The following is a 15,872-nucleotide window of genomic DNA, read 5'->3' on the forward strand; positions in this document are numbered from 1 at the left end:
TAGTAGTAGTTTTGAATGGGTCTTGGTTTCAGACCACAAATTTTTAGTGATTTTTATTTGAATAATAGATGTCTCAAATGCATCACAAATTTATAAAGGGATTTTATTTGTATATATCCCAACTCCTTGAAGTTACACTACCAACCTTAGGCAACCCCCCCCCCCCCCCCCCCAGTCCTAGGTTTAAGGTCAAAGTGAGAGCTCCTATTAAATGACTTTTTAACCGTTCTTTAAAAATTTGTGGTTATCATCTTTTTAGGATACTGGCCTTTATGTCCACTACCCCCTTCCACTATACAGGTGGTGTGTTCAATGCTTGTGAGAGCCAGTTTTTCTTGTACATATATGAAAATTTTACAATATATATATATGCTGAAAATAACAGGAGTTAACCAAAATGCCAAAAAATTAGGGCACTTTGGTCTCTAGGGCTAAATTATTTTGTAAGGGCTGGTGCTCAGTGTTTAAATCTCTACTCTACTCAAGATGAAGTGCATTTTAGTTCCAATCCCCGTAGAATTTATTTTGCACTCATTCTAAGCTTTCTAGTTTTATATTGTATTGTGTCTATATACTCAATCTCACACAAACAGATTTGACTTTATTTAACTCATAATTATGGCTGCCATTAGGGAAATAAAATGCAGAAATACCTGTTTATTTTTTTCTAATTTATTTTTAGTATCTAGAAAACATGGGATGTATGACGGCTTAGCAACCATGTTGGACATGAAGGTGGTGTATAGTCTGACTTAACAGGGACAAGATAAAGGGGGCTTAACTTACTTAAATTATTCCAGCTACTGTTTTACAGGCAATTTGATATCTATAAAATACAAGAAAAATCCTGAAAACTGTAGTAAGCTCCAGTTTTATAAATTATGAAAGATAATTTTCTAATGTATATACAAAAGTGCATTTTCCTTTAACTGAATATTTTATTTATTTAGGGGATGAGAATCTAACCCACTAAAATTTATGTATGGGATACAGTAAAAAGAATGAATACCAGAAATACCTTAAACATGAGTAAATGAAATTGATATCATTTGAAAACCATACAAGCAATGCAAAAGTAGGTGAAAATTATACAGCCTGGGCCCAACCAACAAAAATGTATAAGCAAATAAAAAAAAATCTCCAATAGAAGAAAGAGCCAAATAATTATCAAGAAAACATTTGTTGCTTGAAAAAGTTATTATAAAGAAGATATGGGCATTCCTTCAGTACACCGAAGAGTGAGAAATGTCAAGCGGCAAGGAAGGAGGAATTAATTTCACACAAAATCACGCGCAAAACAATGTTGAATACATGATAGCTGCAGTGCTCTCCAAAGCAAATTAACACCAATTGGAAATACTGTTCTACTCAAATTTGCCTGAAGCCAGTTAAAAGAATATAACCAGCTTTTCACTAAGAAAATCAAATATATGATTACTTAACTTGTATCAAGGTTAGATTTCAATTCTACTACAACATTACCCAATCCCCTTAAAGGATATTACTTCATATCCAAGAAATAAAATTATTCCTGTAAACAAGTTTTCAAAATCTTTCCCGGACAGTACAAAATTAGGTTAAACAAAAATTGAAAACTCCACTGGTTAGTTACTTGCTCAAGAATGAAGCTATTCATGACCACAAGTATTTCTTAAACCCCACTATTATAAATAAATCCATGCTATAGTCCTATAATTCCAATGCAAATGTCATCTAGGAGTGAAAGCAGTCTTAAAAAAATTACAGCTACTAACACAAATCATTATCGATACCTCAATACATATAAAGATTGACCTTTTTCTGTCACAAAGAGGTGTATACACTAACAAATACACTAAGATGCTATTTTGTCTAAAAATAGTTCCATATTCTATACAAATTCCCTATGCATTGTTGAAAGGTCTAGCTCCTGAACATAGATGCGAAAGGAAGACCCATTAAAGACTCCACTGGCACACACTGTGAAATGACACATGGCCACTGGTCCCATTATCAGCTCTGGTGAGAATGACACTTAGCAGGGGATACTGCACTAACCACAATCTAGGAAAAAGTTGGAGAATTCATAAACTAGAAACACTATACATGAAAACCAAGATTTTTTTTACTTTTTCATAAATTTCCTACATAATATATAAATGCCTGTCCTCAATACTAATATCTAATGGGAGACTGGCGTCACAGATACAAAAGACTAACAGCTATATTAAAGCATTAAATTTCCATTACAGACCTAGATCAGGCCCTCACGCAGCACAAATGCATCAAGGAAGCATCATATTACTGTATTTCATAAAAACAACAACACTTTACAGCAATATTGGATGACATTTACATAAAAACAGTTCACTGGATAATATCTCACACAAGAAATAATTAGCCTCCATGAATTTTGATGAGGACTTATGAACTTTTAACCCACTAATGCTAATTGCAATATGTGCCCAATGGTGCTATACAAAACTGATATCAATTGTCAAAAAATCACATCAGTTGTTGTTACAGGTACTCATTTAAATATAATTGTGGCACCCAAAAACAATTGAAGAGACAACTATTGTTATGTAACAATATCTATGAATCAATAATAATTATTAAGTACTCCTGGTAATTCTACTATTAATCACAGCAAGGAAACAAGTAAAACAGTTTCACCAAGAGAGAGAGTAATTTCACCCTAGAAGGAAAGGAAAATAAAAAATTGTAAACTAAAGTCTATCTTCTATCTCCAGGGATAAGAAGCAGAAAACTACAAATAAACTGACCAATCACCTCATTGTTTTTCATTTCCACCTATCACCTCCAACATGGTATGTGTGAGGGTTTGAACACCAATATGACTGAGGTTCATAATATACACAACACGGGAAAAATTCATGTACATGACAAATGAATATGAGTACATTTATATTAATTCTGTCTCTTAAAACACATTAACTTCAATGTAAGTAAAAACGTAAAAATCTTCTTGAGATAAAGATGACAGTAAAATTAAGTATATTTACAGAATGACAGAGACCAAAGAGTTATAAAGTGCCTAACCATAGCTGACTTTATCAGACACAAGCTTAAGACTGTCATGGTCTCCATAATATCACAATGGTATTAACACAACCGGGCCATGGGGCCATCACAACAAATTCACACAACTTTACATATATTTATATATATATTTATATATTTATAACAATCACCAGGAATGATTCTAGTAGCTTGGCTACTCTATTAGCGTAGTCAAGAGATAGAGAGATTTATCATCACAGGCTGCAGAAATTTCCTATTTTTTACTGGAGAGGACTTGCCGCGGTCCCGCCCAAAACACACACAAGTGTTGGAGGCACAATTGTGTGCCACTAGGGGCTGTGGGCAGGCCAGCGGAGGGCCAACCCTAGGAGATAGTACCCCCTTCCTTTTCCTTGCCCGCTTTAAACAGTTCCCTCTTTTCTTGTGCCGTACGACGAGAATCTCTCTTGTCATCATCTTTTTTTGCTTCTCTACGCCCTCTACTGTCACTGCGAGTTTTACCTTCTGCCCGTCCTTTACTCCCTTTCCTCTCGACACAAACACCCCCCTGTAAATTCTGAGTGGGAGTTGTTGGTTGAGAACCATCTTGGCAACTCGAAGAAGTTGATGATGATGATGATGAAGACGATGACGATGATGCTGATGAAACTGCTTTGCCCCCATAACCAGCACTGTTGGTCCCTGGCAGTGATCCTCTATTTCCCTGGGGGCCTTCACCAAAATTTGTTCGCGTTGTGTCAGGACATTCGGGAGAATCCAATTCTTCTGGGGCTTCCTCTAATGTAGTAGTTGGAAGTGTTGGAGGGAGGCTGACTGCACTAGTGAAGCGCTGGGTGAGCAATGTGGGTGCAGCCGAGCGTACTACACTTGGTGTACAAGTATCATAATTGGGTGGAGACTGTGAGGTAACTGTTACTCTTGGAGGATTGCTAACACTCTTAGGTGATGGAGTTGCTAGAGGACTTATGGTTGGTGTGCCTTTAGCCTCTGCTGACCTTGGATGGAGGCGGTCAGGAGAAAGTGCACGACGCAACAATGGAGAGCCAGGCTCCGCACTCTTGGGTCTTCCAATGCACTTCTTTGCTGCAGGACCCGGAGTTAAAGATGAACCTGGTGAATATGTCTGAGTTGTGTTTGAAGAACCTGGACAATGGTGATGGTAGTGATGATGGTGATGGTGGTGATTATGATTGTGATGATGGACCAGAGGAGAAGGTGATCTTGTTGGAGAAGCAGGTAAAGGAGAAGGAGAAGGTGTTCGAGCTAAAGGCGAAAGTGGTATGTGGCCAACTGATTTTCTTCTATTTGGTGAACGAAAACTTTTAACATTCGTTACTTTATGGTTGATAACGTGAAGAGACGATGGACGCTGGTGTAACGTTGAAGATCCAGCAGGAGAGTTAGGCACAGATGATGTAGGTGATGACGAGCCTGAAGAATTAACTGGAGACTGAACTTGGTCTATAGGAGGAGAAAAGAGGCGGGCAGTTGGAGGAGAATGTGGGGACTTGCAACGGGTTGGGGAATTTGGAATGCTCTCTTGTGATGAAACTGAGCGATTCAGTGACTGATAACTGCGACTCGGTGTTAACATTGGAGGCGAGGCTGAAGCAGCAAGCTGAGGAAGTAAACAATTAAGATATTTAAAATTCATATATTAGATGATTTCTCTGCAGATGCTGCAAATATGGTCTTTACAGATGTAATTTATAAATACATTAAGTTTATCTACAAGTCATACTGATTTAATGCATATGAAGTACTTTACAGAGAAAACTGGTTGAAATTTACAATCCGTATTATGAACAGCCTGAATATTCCGAATACATAAATTTTACATACAATACAGGGCTTGTTAATAAATAAAATGTCACCATGAAGCATTTTAAAGACATAAATACCATATCCTTTAGTTAAACTACTCTATATAGAAGACTACAGGTATTGCCAATACATTAAGAACTACACTAAACTGTATATACAAAGTTGAAGAGTCCCAGCACATTATTAGAAAAGAATACCAACAAACAAACTCTACAAAATATGTAATAACACTCCAAAGTAAAGTGTTTTCCTTCCACATTGATAACACAAAAATAGTCCATATTCCTTATCTGTGAATTTGCTATCCGCTGCCTCACTTGTATGCACCCATCCAAATAGACACCATTGTACAGTTTATTAAAAATATAGTTGGAAAATTCACTTTTATACAAAGCAACAAGAAATGAATGTTAGCAAAAAAAAAGAATTAGTAATGGAGGTTGCAACGAACTCCAACAGCCAAAGGAAACTCCTCACCCCTACCTATTACATAGTTATTAAAAACAAAGGGGATTCAAGAGTTGGGCAAATGTAATATTATATTATATCTAATTTTTTTTTTTTCAAAGAGGGATTTTACATCAGTAAATAAGAATATGTCATCAGATCATCATAAATCTTATAAAAATGTTCAATCTTATAATCATGCACTAGAAAACTTCAACCTTATAAGATGCTAAAACCATTTACATTCGATAACTAGCCTCAATATATTTCAATTCAACTAGCAAGAATTACCAAGTTATTCACAGCATTTACTCATGTAATTTTAGCCACAATGGTTAGGAGACTGAACTAGCCCACCACACTTTTACTCTAAGGCCAAATGGCAACTTACGCCCCCCCCCCCCCCTCATTGTTACCACATTGCTGTTTCCAGAGTTAATACTTACACTAATCTTTTTAAGGAGCGTGAGTCACACACATTAAAACAATGTTTTTGGGGGTTACTTGAAACACCATTCTACTTTTTTTTGTTTTTGTTTTTTTGACCAATTTATTTCATTTAAAATGCATTTGAAAGATCATTATTGTATATACATAAATATTTGGAAAGGAAATTTTCATAGTATTTTAATTTTTTTATTTTATCAATGTATAGAAGATACAGTACTTTCAATTGTGACTTTTCATATGCAAGGTTTAAATTTTAATATAAGTGAGTTTTTAGATATTAGGTAATAATATTCCTTATCTTTTCATGTTTGAATTAAAAAAAAATCAGTCAATATTAAAAAATATATAGTTTTTATCCCAAACATGCTTTAAACTATTTTTGTAGAGATTTTAATAGCCTTTAGTATGTATAAATACTGTATGGGCTTTTTGAGATAATTTTCCTCACCAATAGGGATCTTAAGACCAATCATCATATTTCAAGGTTACTTGCTATCGAGTGGTGAGCTCCTTCCCTCAAATCCAAAAATATCACTCCCCACACACAATCTACGCTACATAGGCTATACCAAATGTGCACACAAATATAATGTACCTAGCATAATATTCTCATCTGTATTTTTATGAAAAATTTTACACTTTGGTGTATTTAGTTATCGTCCCAAAGTTTATGCATATTTCAGCATAGTCATAGCACAAAAAATGTAATTATACAAACAAGCTGAAAATTGAAGAAAGAGTAAAATGGGTATCTAGGTCAGAAAAGGGATGCATATGGGACCGGGCATACTTTGAGAGAAAGTTATATTTTTCACCTTTCGATGGGAGTTTAAAGATTGCCAAAACATCTCTGGTTCTGCCGAGTATTTACCCAGTAATGAACTCCAGAGATATCGTCTATCCAGCAGTACTGGATTTGGCAGCAAGGGGTTTTATTTGGGGTGGTGGACCAGGGCCCCCCACCAAGTACTATATTTTGGGTCTGAGGATGATATAGACCACAAACAGTAAGTGGCCTTACTCCAAAGATCTTCTAAAGGGACTTTGATCTTACCAAGGAGCCGACCTTTAAGTGTTCCGTCTGGGTTTGGCCTGCAGGCGGGGTCTCCTCCTACCTTGGTTTCTTTTAGGCAGGTTACCATTCCTCCGGGATCTTGTCAGAATGTTTAAAGGCTGCTCATGAATGGAGGCAAGGGACAGTGACAATGCCCTAGAGACTGACCATATATACATATGATTAGCACCCAAGCTAGGACCAAAGGGGGTCAGGCAATGGCTGCTGGACTCAACAGATAGACCTATAGGCTCTCCCAAAACCCCCCATCCTTAGTTCACAAGGATGTTGAGGTTTTAGCAACCAAAGAAACTAGCGAGTTTGAGCAGGACTTCTAACTCCAGTCTGGTGTTCACCAGTCAGGGACGTTGCCACATCGGCCACCACAACCCTGATCATGCCTTGATCATTCCTAAAATGATTGAGGCATCAGTCTGCTTCCTAAATGGTGATCCTGTTCAAGATTTCTACCATTCCAGGGTGTTCCTGTGTTCCTCCTGTTCCATCTTTGTCTTAGCACGGACCCTTGGGTTTTTGGGTTCAAGAGACCTGACTCGAGTCTTCTGGGTTTAGTGATAGGGGTTAGAGTTGAGTGTGTATGTGTTGGGAAACCCTTGGCAATCTAGCAGAGGTTGTGTATTTTGCTCTAATTTGAACATGTTTTAATGCAGGGCTTCAATAATGAGGAATTTAAAGATTTTCAACATTTCCTCAATTGCCTTGGTGGATTAAGGAATGCCTTAGGAAATGTCCCAACACGCCTAAGAAAGTATTGTACTTCTGATGACACACAAGTCTGCCTTGAACAGCTCGGCAGAGGCAGTTGGTTTCTTCTCGATCATTGTTTGCTGGATGCTTTGGTGGTTGGAACGAGTGCCTGGCCATAAATCACCCTCCTTGGCTAAGATGGGATTATGATCAATGAGATATGCTTGTGAAAGGAAACTTTACCTTTCCCAAAGACAGGAATCCCTTTTCTAGTGTTTTATACTAAGGAATTTGTTCAAACTTAAGTTTTTGTAGTCTCTACCAAAGAAACGGGAGGATCGGGTGGGTATCAATCAATTAAGTGATGGTTTTCCTTCTGTTCCACATTTTCTTAGGACAGCAGAATTTAATGCTCAACAGACTGTTTTATTCTGGTGTCTTATGTTCTCTCTAGAAGTGGGTCTGCAGGGATCCAAGACAACCCACTTAAGAATGATGAAGTTATACAAAATTGCAGGAGTTTGTCAGGAAAATTTATTGGCTGCTCGTAACCTGGTGAAGGTAGAAGTGGAGGAGTTCCTATATAGTTCCCCACTATGCAAGCTTTTTTTTCCCCTTTCGTTAGTAGATAAAGCCAAGGCTAATGCACTTGGTTCCAGAGAAGTGGAGAAAGAATTTTGGGGTTATCTTCAATTACTAGGCTGCAACTTATAATAGGGGTCTCCAACAGTTCCAGAGACTACCTGCACAGAGACCAGGCCCGAGTGTGTGCAACCAACTTTCCTCAAGATGAATATAAGATACATCATCCCCCTAAATAAGAGCAACTGGAAGCACAGAGAAGAGCTAAGATGCGGGTTAGTTTCACAGAGGTAAAGGACCTTAAAAATGCAAGTTCCTAAAATTCCAGGGCAGCCTATTCAGTGTAACGAGAAGAGACTTCACCAGGTGAAAGTGATCCTCGGCCTATTTCTTCTCAACTAACATATCAGATGCAATGCAGTTAAGATGACAACCATTACGAATATCCTACAGTTACTACATCAATGGCCTTACACCTGTAGTATACATCTAAAAAGACACTTCTTGGCATATCCCTATTCTCCTAAATCTTGGGATGAATGAAGATTCAACTGAAGTCCATTGTTTCCATCATGTTTAGCTTGCCAAGGCAGTGTGTTCTGCTTGCTTGCAAGCTCTTCCAGTTGCTCATCACAGGTTATTCAAGCGAGGTAAATTTAGGTGCTAATACATCAACTGACAAAAACAAGGCCTCCGTGCACTTGCGCAACATCACCCGCATACCCTTCAGTTGTAAACAAACCCGGAAATTAGCCAATTTTCACCTAATTCAACCTACAATACAGATAGCTGAAGAGAAAGCAAACACAGAAGCAAAACTTGAAAGTGAGTTATCTCCTTTTATAACTGCGTTCCGTAATCTCATAAACAAGACGAACCTTAATAAGTTGAGTAAGGTAAGTTTGGAAGCTGATTCTTCCAAATCAACTTCATGGTGGATTGAATCCACATAAAATTTGTCTCTAAGGAAAATGCTAGCAATTCCAGTTCACATTTACTCCTTAAATAAGCCCTCTATAATGTAGAGAAGTGCTGTGCTGTACGTGACAACCTATGTAGGGATAAGGGACATATGAATCTTACTCCAAGTATGGAAGATGGTGACTGAGCGCAGACAAAGCACCCAGGTAAATATCATTGGAGGTGCTGACAGATTCAAGAGCCTGAACCCATGGGTCTCCACTATACACATCATCATTATTATTACTTGCTAAGCTACAATCCTAGTTGGAAAAGCAGGATGCTATAAGCCCAGGGGCTCCAACAGGAAAAATAGCCCAGTGAAGAAAGGAAGGAAAAATAAAATATTTTAATAAGTAATAACAATAAAATAAATATATTTTCTATATCAACTATTAAAACCTTGAATGTTGAAATATTGACACTAATAAGGGAGATGGTATTTCTTTAGTCCCTGTTCTAGCCTTTTACGGGAAGTCGGAGAACCCCCCCCCCCCCCTCTTGATCACGTTCCCATTTTTTCCACTAGTCTGATTCATACCGACTTGGGAAGGTTTCTGACTAAGTTAAGTTCAACTTGGCAAGGTTTTACTGCATGTTGAAACTTCAGTTGCTATCACGTTTATTAGTCAGCAGTATTTGCTTATGGTAATATCCAGTGTAAGGGCCCCTTTCTTTTCTTTTTTATGTATATATGTCTACTATATCTGAAAGACTGCTATAGATTTTTAATGTTAAAAGCTTACACTAGTCATTATTTGGATGTGTGAATTATTACCTAATGATTTGGCAGGTCCCATCAGTTGGATTTAGTGAATATAGCCCAATGTACTGGGAGAAATATTGCATTTTCTAATACTGTACAATAAAATACATTTCCTTCACCTGTCTTGAATATAAAATAAATTATAAATTTTATCTGGATGACTTCTAATTCTTTTTACTTTGTTGTAATTAATGAAAAAATTTCCCTTCATTTTTTTCCTCAATATACAGTACAGTACACACATACAAATGCAATAAACTGGAATAATATTGTCCTAACCTTACAATAAAAATGTATACACACAATTTTTTAGGAAAAAAAAATCAATGGAAAAAAAGGGCAAAGGGTAAAACTAAAAATTTAAAAGACCTGTAAAAAAAAGAAAAAAAAAAGTGAAAACCCCAAGCCAATTCTTAAATAAGAGAACTTCATTCTGGACCAAATTTTAAAAGATTACTAAAATGAGTATTTTTTTTTCTCAAATGTAGTGAAAGTAACTTAAATTTCATATATTGAAAACTAATTTTAGTTTCTCGGCTAGAAATATATTTTACATACATCATGTATCTACAATATAAAAATTGTCTATGCTTCACAGTAGACTTTCAGTATTCAAGTTTAAAAGAGACCGTGCAATGTACTATACTGCAAACATTTTTATTCATGATGCCAGATGGCATGCAAAGCTCAAAAGATAAGTTTTTGTTAATTGGGATGACTAAAAATAGCGCAGTTGTACTAATTTACTGAGTGCACTCTCCCTTGAAATACTTTGGCATTTTAGCACCACCTACTGTACAGTCTTTGATTCCCCACACCCATAATGAAAGAATAAGCTTACTGGATTTGAGTTAACCATTTTACAGCCTAATTATGCAACTAACAATATAAACTAACTAGAATGATGATAAAGGTAGAAAACACTGATTTTAAAAGAAATGTTAATATATGAACTGACTTTCAAGAGATCTTAATAGTGTTGGAAACTTTATGCTGCAGGGTCAAGCGGTAGCCTCCAAGTTTGGTAATTATATCTAAAAGCTGTAATCAATGAATTTTTTCAGGTGGTTTTCAACATTACTTATGACTTTAATAGGCCACAAAGAAACTTAAATTTCAATAATAAAGCAAATATATTTACTATATAAGAAAGATTCATTCCCATTTTATCTCTATCAGAAAGGGGTTGAAGATCTTCCAAAAGCCCTAATTGTGGAGCCTTACTAACATATCAGAGGTCTCAATTTCCTTCTTATTAAAATCTAAGGGAGACTGAAATGAATGCATATTCTAGCTTTATAAAACATTCATGGGCTTTCCCCTGTTGAGTGTTTTAAAATCATGAAGTTATATTTCCACTTAGCATTTTCAGCCTTTACAATCATAAAACTTTTAAAAAATTAAACTGATCAACAGTAGCTGATCTATCTTTTGGGTAATTCCATTAACTCGAGATTTTGTAGACATGGTAAATTTAGATTTTTTTCCTTTCGAAATTATCTTTTTTTTTTCCATGAGCAACTTTGTACAGCAAAGAGAATTAGTTCATATTAACCATGAACACTATAATTACAGATATTTTACAGTACATTACTAAACATAAAAACACCAAATTTACAACAGTGGCCCACAAAGTAAGCAGTACAGGACATTGTAAATCGACGTACATCTGTACATTTCTCTCCATATGTATGCATGTAGAGCAGTAAGTAAACATGACAGCAAAAGTGACAGTCATTAGATGTTCTACTTGAGGTGCTATCAAAGCCTTGACGTAATCACTATTCAATCACTCCCCTAAACAACAGAACATTGTAGATACTGTATAAAGGACAAAAGCTACAGTTACCACTATGGTACATAATTTTTTTTCTGCTCATTAAATTCAATAGTGACTGCATTTCACCTTTTTTAATAAAAAAAAAAAAAAAAATCAGCAAATAAAATTATGTACAACATGGTAAAGGAAATGTAAAATAAATGTGGGTTAGCAGATGAGAATAACAGAGGCAGGCAACAAAAGACTAAGTTTTGGGAGCTAAGGCAGCATAAAGCACATTATCGTACCAAGGTGGCTGAGAACTGAGGCACAAAATCAGGAGATAAAACAGGAGCCGACTGAGGGGTAGTCAGCTGCAAAAGAAACAAATAAAATGGTAAAACATATATCCCTTCCCACCCAAAATGTCCATCAATGTATAAATTCTTATAACTTTATGAAAAAAGCATACCCATGTCTGTAAAACTTTTCTGAACAGATTAATGTATTTCTTTCAGATCATCAAAAGTACTAATAATTTGGGTAAGCATTTAAACAAATTATACTAATTATGAAATTATTTTGTATCCGAGTCATAAAACCTATACAAAACAAAAGATCTTTACATAAAATTAGCATAAGCAATTAACGTGAGGGAATGTTTGAAGCTAACCCCAATTTTACAACTGAATAGCTTTTACTGATATGGACAACTTAGAACCCCATCATTTATACTTTAAATCTGACTTTGTATTACAAAAGCACAAATAAATTACCTGAGATACATATAAATTAAATACAATCAAACCAATAAAAAAATTTTCAGCTTATAAACCAGAGTAGAAGATTTATTTCACACTTCTGTTCTTAGCAAATTAATAATATTAGTTTTTCATCTACAACTCTTAGCTGCAACTGACTTTCTAATTGAAAAAATAAATAAAAATTAAATACATCACCCTTCAGAAATTCAAGCTCATGAAAACAAACACAAGCCTTAAGGGCATATACAAGAAAAACAAATTAATTTTAACTGAAACCATCATTTATGAGTTTTTTGGCATACAGCCAAATCATTAACTTCCTTATTCTTTCAACTAGCATGTGCATCATTTATACAATAACTACCAATATTTGCCTTAGGTTATGAAACGTATATTGCATTGCAGGTTGAATATCCTCCAAAATTCTTGAACACCAACCCTTAAGCTGTGTATGACAGGTTAGAAATTTTATCATTTATCTGTCCATTGAATATAATCTTTATCTGTCATTTAACTAACAAATAGAAAAAAATATGCTAAAAACACACATAACCTTGATCAATTTCAAATCATTCACATCATCTACATCACTTTGTCAACTCTGAAATGACAAAAATTGAAAGGAGAACACACAGTATACATCCAGACAAATTGTGATATAATTAAGCATTGTATTTCTAAATAATACAAAATAAAACTGTAAGCAGTGTAACCCTTCGCCTATCTCTCAATATCTAAGAAAAATTTTGGACAATATTAAAGCAATTGTTGCCAACCTCCTAACTATAAGAAGGCAAATGTTTGCAAATGACAATTTCTCCCACCTTTTCAATTTCTGCTAAGTATAATACCTCTGAAAAGTGTAAACATGAAGCATCACGATGTTTGCCATTTCATTAATGAACATGAAGCATAAAAATTTTCTCCATTAGTCCTCTTGCCACTTGCAAAATAAAAAAAAATATCCAATTCAGAAATACCTAAACTTTTTCCTAACACACGTCATCATGGATTGTTAGTTGCCAATTTAGCCATAAATGCAAGTAGTGACATAACATTAGTACAGTAATACCTCAGAGATCGAATGCCCCCAGAACTCGAATATTTCGAAGATCTAATAATATTTCTAAACATTTTTGTCCCCAGAAACAAAAAAAAATTTGGAGATCAAACAACTTGACTAAACTTGTATGGGCCAATACAAAGGCAACGGAGCCTGTTTATCCATACACAATGGCAAAAGAGAATATGTCTTTAGAGTTTATCCATACACAATGGTAAAAGAGAATTTGTCTTCAGAGTTTATCCATACACAATAGCAAAAGATATTATGTCTTCAGAGGAGGAGGAATGAGATACTGTCCCTAGTTCAGGGATACAAGAAATGATGGCAATACAGCATGAGTTCAGCCATTTTGTATAAAAATATCATTAACACAAACCAGTAGAGTAGACAATTTTTATAATGACGATGCATAGAATCATTTCCAAAGGCAGAAACCTTTCTTTCTTCTTCAGATTTTAGTTAAAAGGTACTCAAAGTGAATCACAGTTAGTGCCAGAGAAAAGGGCAAGAAATGAAAGGATAACAGTAGATCAGTTATACAACACTTGTATGTAGGGGCATTCCCATACCAAGCAACCACACTACCACCACCCTCCTCTTCCACTCAAGCCATCCACTCTCCTTACAACAAGTAAAGTGAAGCTCAATTTTTAACTATTTTATTGATCATAACTTTTTCTTATTTTGGTTGTTTTCATCTACTTTATATATTATTGTAAATGATATAAAATTGTACAAAAATACGAACATCTTAAAAGTTGGGATCCAATTAATGCTATTTCAGTCATTTTTATGGGGAAAATTGATTAAAGTGTTTTTGAACAAATTATGTTCGATCTCTGAGGTACCACTGAACTTTAAAGCATCTACTACTTAGTATAATATACTGTACATAAAGCCAAATTTATTGTAATTAGTGAGTTCATGCACTGTACTGAGAGAATTTTTCACACCCTCTTCATATTAGATACCTGTGGGATATAACAGCAATGAGCCTGAGTGATCCCTTTCCTTCTACCCTAAAAATTGACAAAAACCACAACAAGAGCTAATGAATTGTATAAAAGTTTGTCTGTGAATATTTACAATAAAGCAAAAATATATCAGTTAGATACAACAATCAGCCCTATAAATAACTCACCTGTTGAATTTCAGCAGAAACACGTTTGCTGGAGACCTTACGGAAAAGGGAAGTCTTCCGCCTTTTTTCATTGGATCTCCTGCTCTTGCCCGGCATGCGCTTGGCAAGCTTAGAGGCTCCTGGGTTTCTCTTACGTCCACCTGCCATAATATGTGACCCATTATAATCACTGGAAATCTTATTTAGTGTATGCTGACCTCAATTCATAAGAAGTTAAATGCTGAAGCATATGAACAATAAAGAAGAAATAACTTCAAATAGAGTATTTTCCTTTTCATACCTGTTCGTATCGAAGTCTGATCTAAAGGCATGGATCTTAAAGATGCATGATCTGTTGAGCTCATCAACAGCGTTACGACTTGTGTGTGGAACATTCCCTGTATGGGTTCCCCATTGATATGTGTTATGAGGTCACCTGGACGCAAACCAGCCTCAAATGCTGGACTACGCTGATCAACATCCTGATATGAAGAAAATATTGGTTAAGGGAGCTTCTGTAGTGAAACTAAGGCATACAACATACCTTCCAGAGGTAAAGGATAAAAATTTGCAATCCACATCAATAAAAGAAAATGTAAATGTACACTCAAAGGCTGGATAGCAGAACCCACGCAATAATACATGATATAACAGCTTTCTACTTTCTTCCATCTAATAAGAGCAAGTACATCAATGAGTCTTGGAGGGAAGTTGTGACAGCAGTACATTTAACCTGTTGTTGATATAAATTTTTGCAGCTTATCTTGATAGCAATCACTTTGAGAACTAATTATACAGGTGTGAAATATACATTACAATAGAGCAAAATATTGCTAATATAACCAAAATAAATTCATTATGCTACCAATTGGAATTGAAAAGAATCTCTCTTTCATAGGTAGTAGCTTGGCCAGGGCACCAGCCACCAGTTGAGATATAACCGCTAGACTGTTATCGGGTCTTTTGACTGGCCAGACAGTACTACATTGGATCCCTCTTTCTGGTTACAGCTCATTTTGTCTTTTCCTACGCATACACCGAACCACATTCTCCCCTGTCCTCATACATCTGACAACACCAAGATTACCAAACAATTCTTAATCGCTCAAGGGGTTAACTACGGCAATATAATGGTTCAGTGACTACTTCCTCTTCTAGGAGAACACTCCAAGATAAAACCGTACATCTCTAGTTTTTAAGTAGTGCCATAGCCTCTGTACCAAGAGCTAATAAAACCAGGGGTAAAAAGTAAATATCGAGAAAGGTTGAAAATGGCATATGACGAAGTGAAAGTAAGAGAAACTGGTAATTTAGAGGAGTGGAAGTTAGTAAAAGAAAATTTTGTTGG

General features: G+C 35.7%; 1 protein-coding gene across 11 annotated transcripts in view; it reads right to left on the reverse strand.

Moving 5' to 3' along the window:
* Positions 1-650: 650 nt before the first annotated feature.
* The window catches only part of LOC137654461 (microtubule-associated serine/threonine-protein kinase 3-like), an 82,048-nt gene continuing 66,826 nt past the window's right edge, over positions 651-15,872 (reverse strand). For 5 of the 11 annotated variants that reach the window (XM_068388114.1, XM_068388113.1, XM_068388107.1 and 2 more), the window contains exons 17-21: positions 14,826-15,006; positions 14,546-14,688; positions 14,376-14,423; positions 11,883-11,948; positions 651-4,642 (exon numbers count right to left, since the gene is read on the reverse strand). In XM_068388114.1, the coding sequence (XP_068244215.1) occupies positions 3,389-4,642; positions 11,883-11,948; positions 14,376-14,423; positions 14,546-14,688; positions 14,826-15,006 (1,692 nt within the window). In that variant the 3' untranslated portion in view covers positions 651-3,388. The remainder of the gene's footprint in view (positions 4,643-11,882; positions 11,949-14,375; positions 14,424-14,545; positions 14,689-14,825; positions 15,007-15,872) is intronic. The other 6 variants (XM_068388105.1, XM_068388108.1, XM_068388110.1 and 3 more) reach the window with 6 other exon arrangements.

This window comes from Palaemon carinicauda, chromosome 15 (genome assembly GCF_036898095.1).
Source record: "Palaemon carinicauda isolate YSFRI2023 chromosome 15, ASM3689809v2, whole genome shotgun sequence".
NCBI classification, from domain to species: domain Eukaryota; kingdom Metazoa; phylum Arthropoda; class Malacostraca; order Decapoda; family Palaemonidae; genus Palaemon; species Palaemon carinicauda.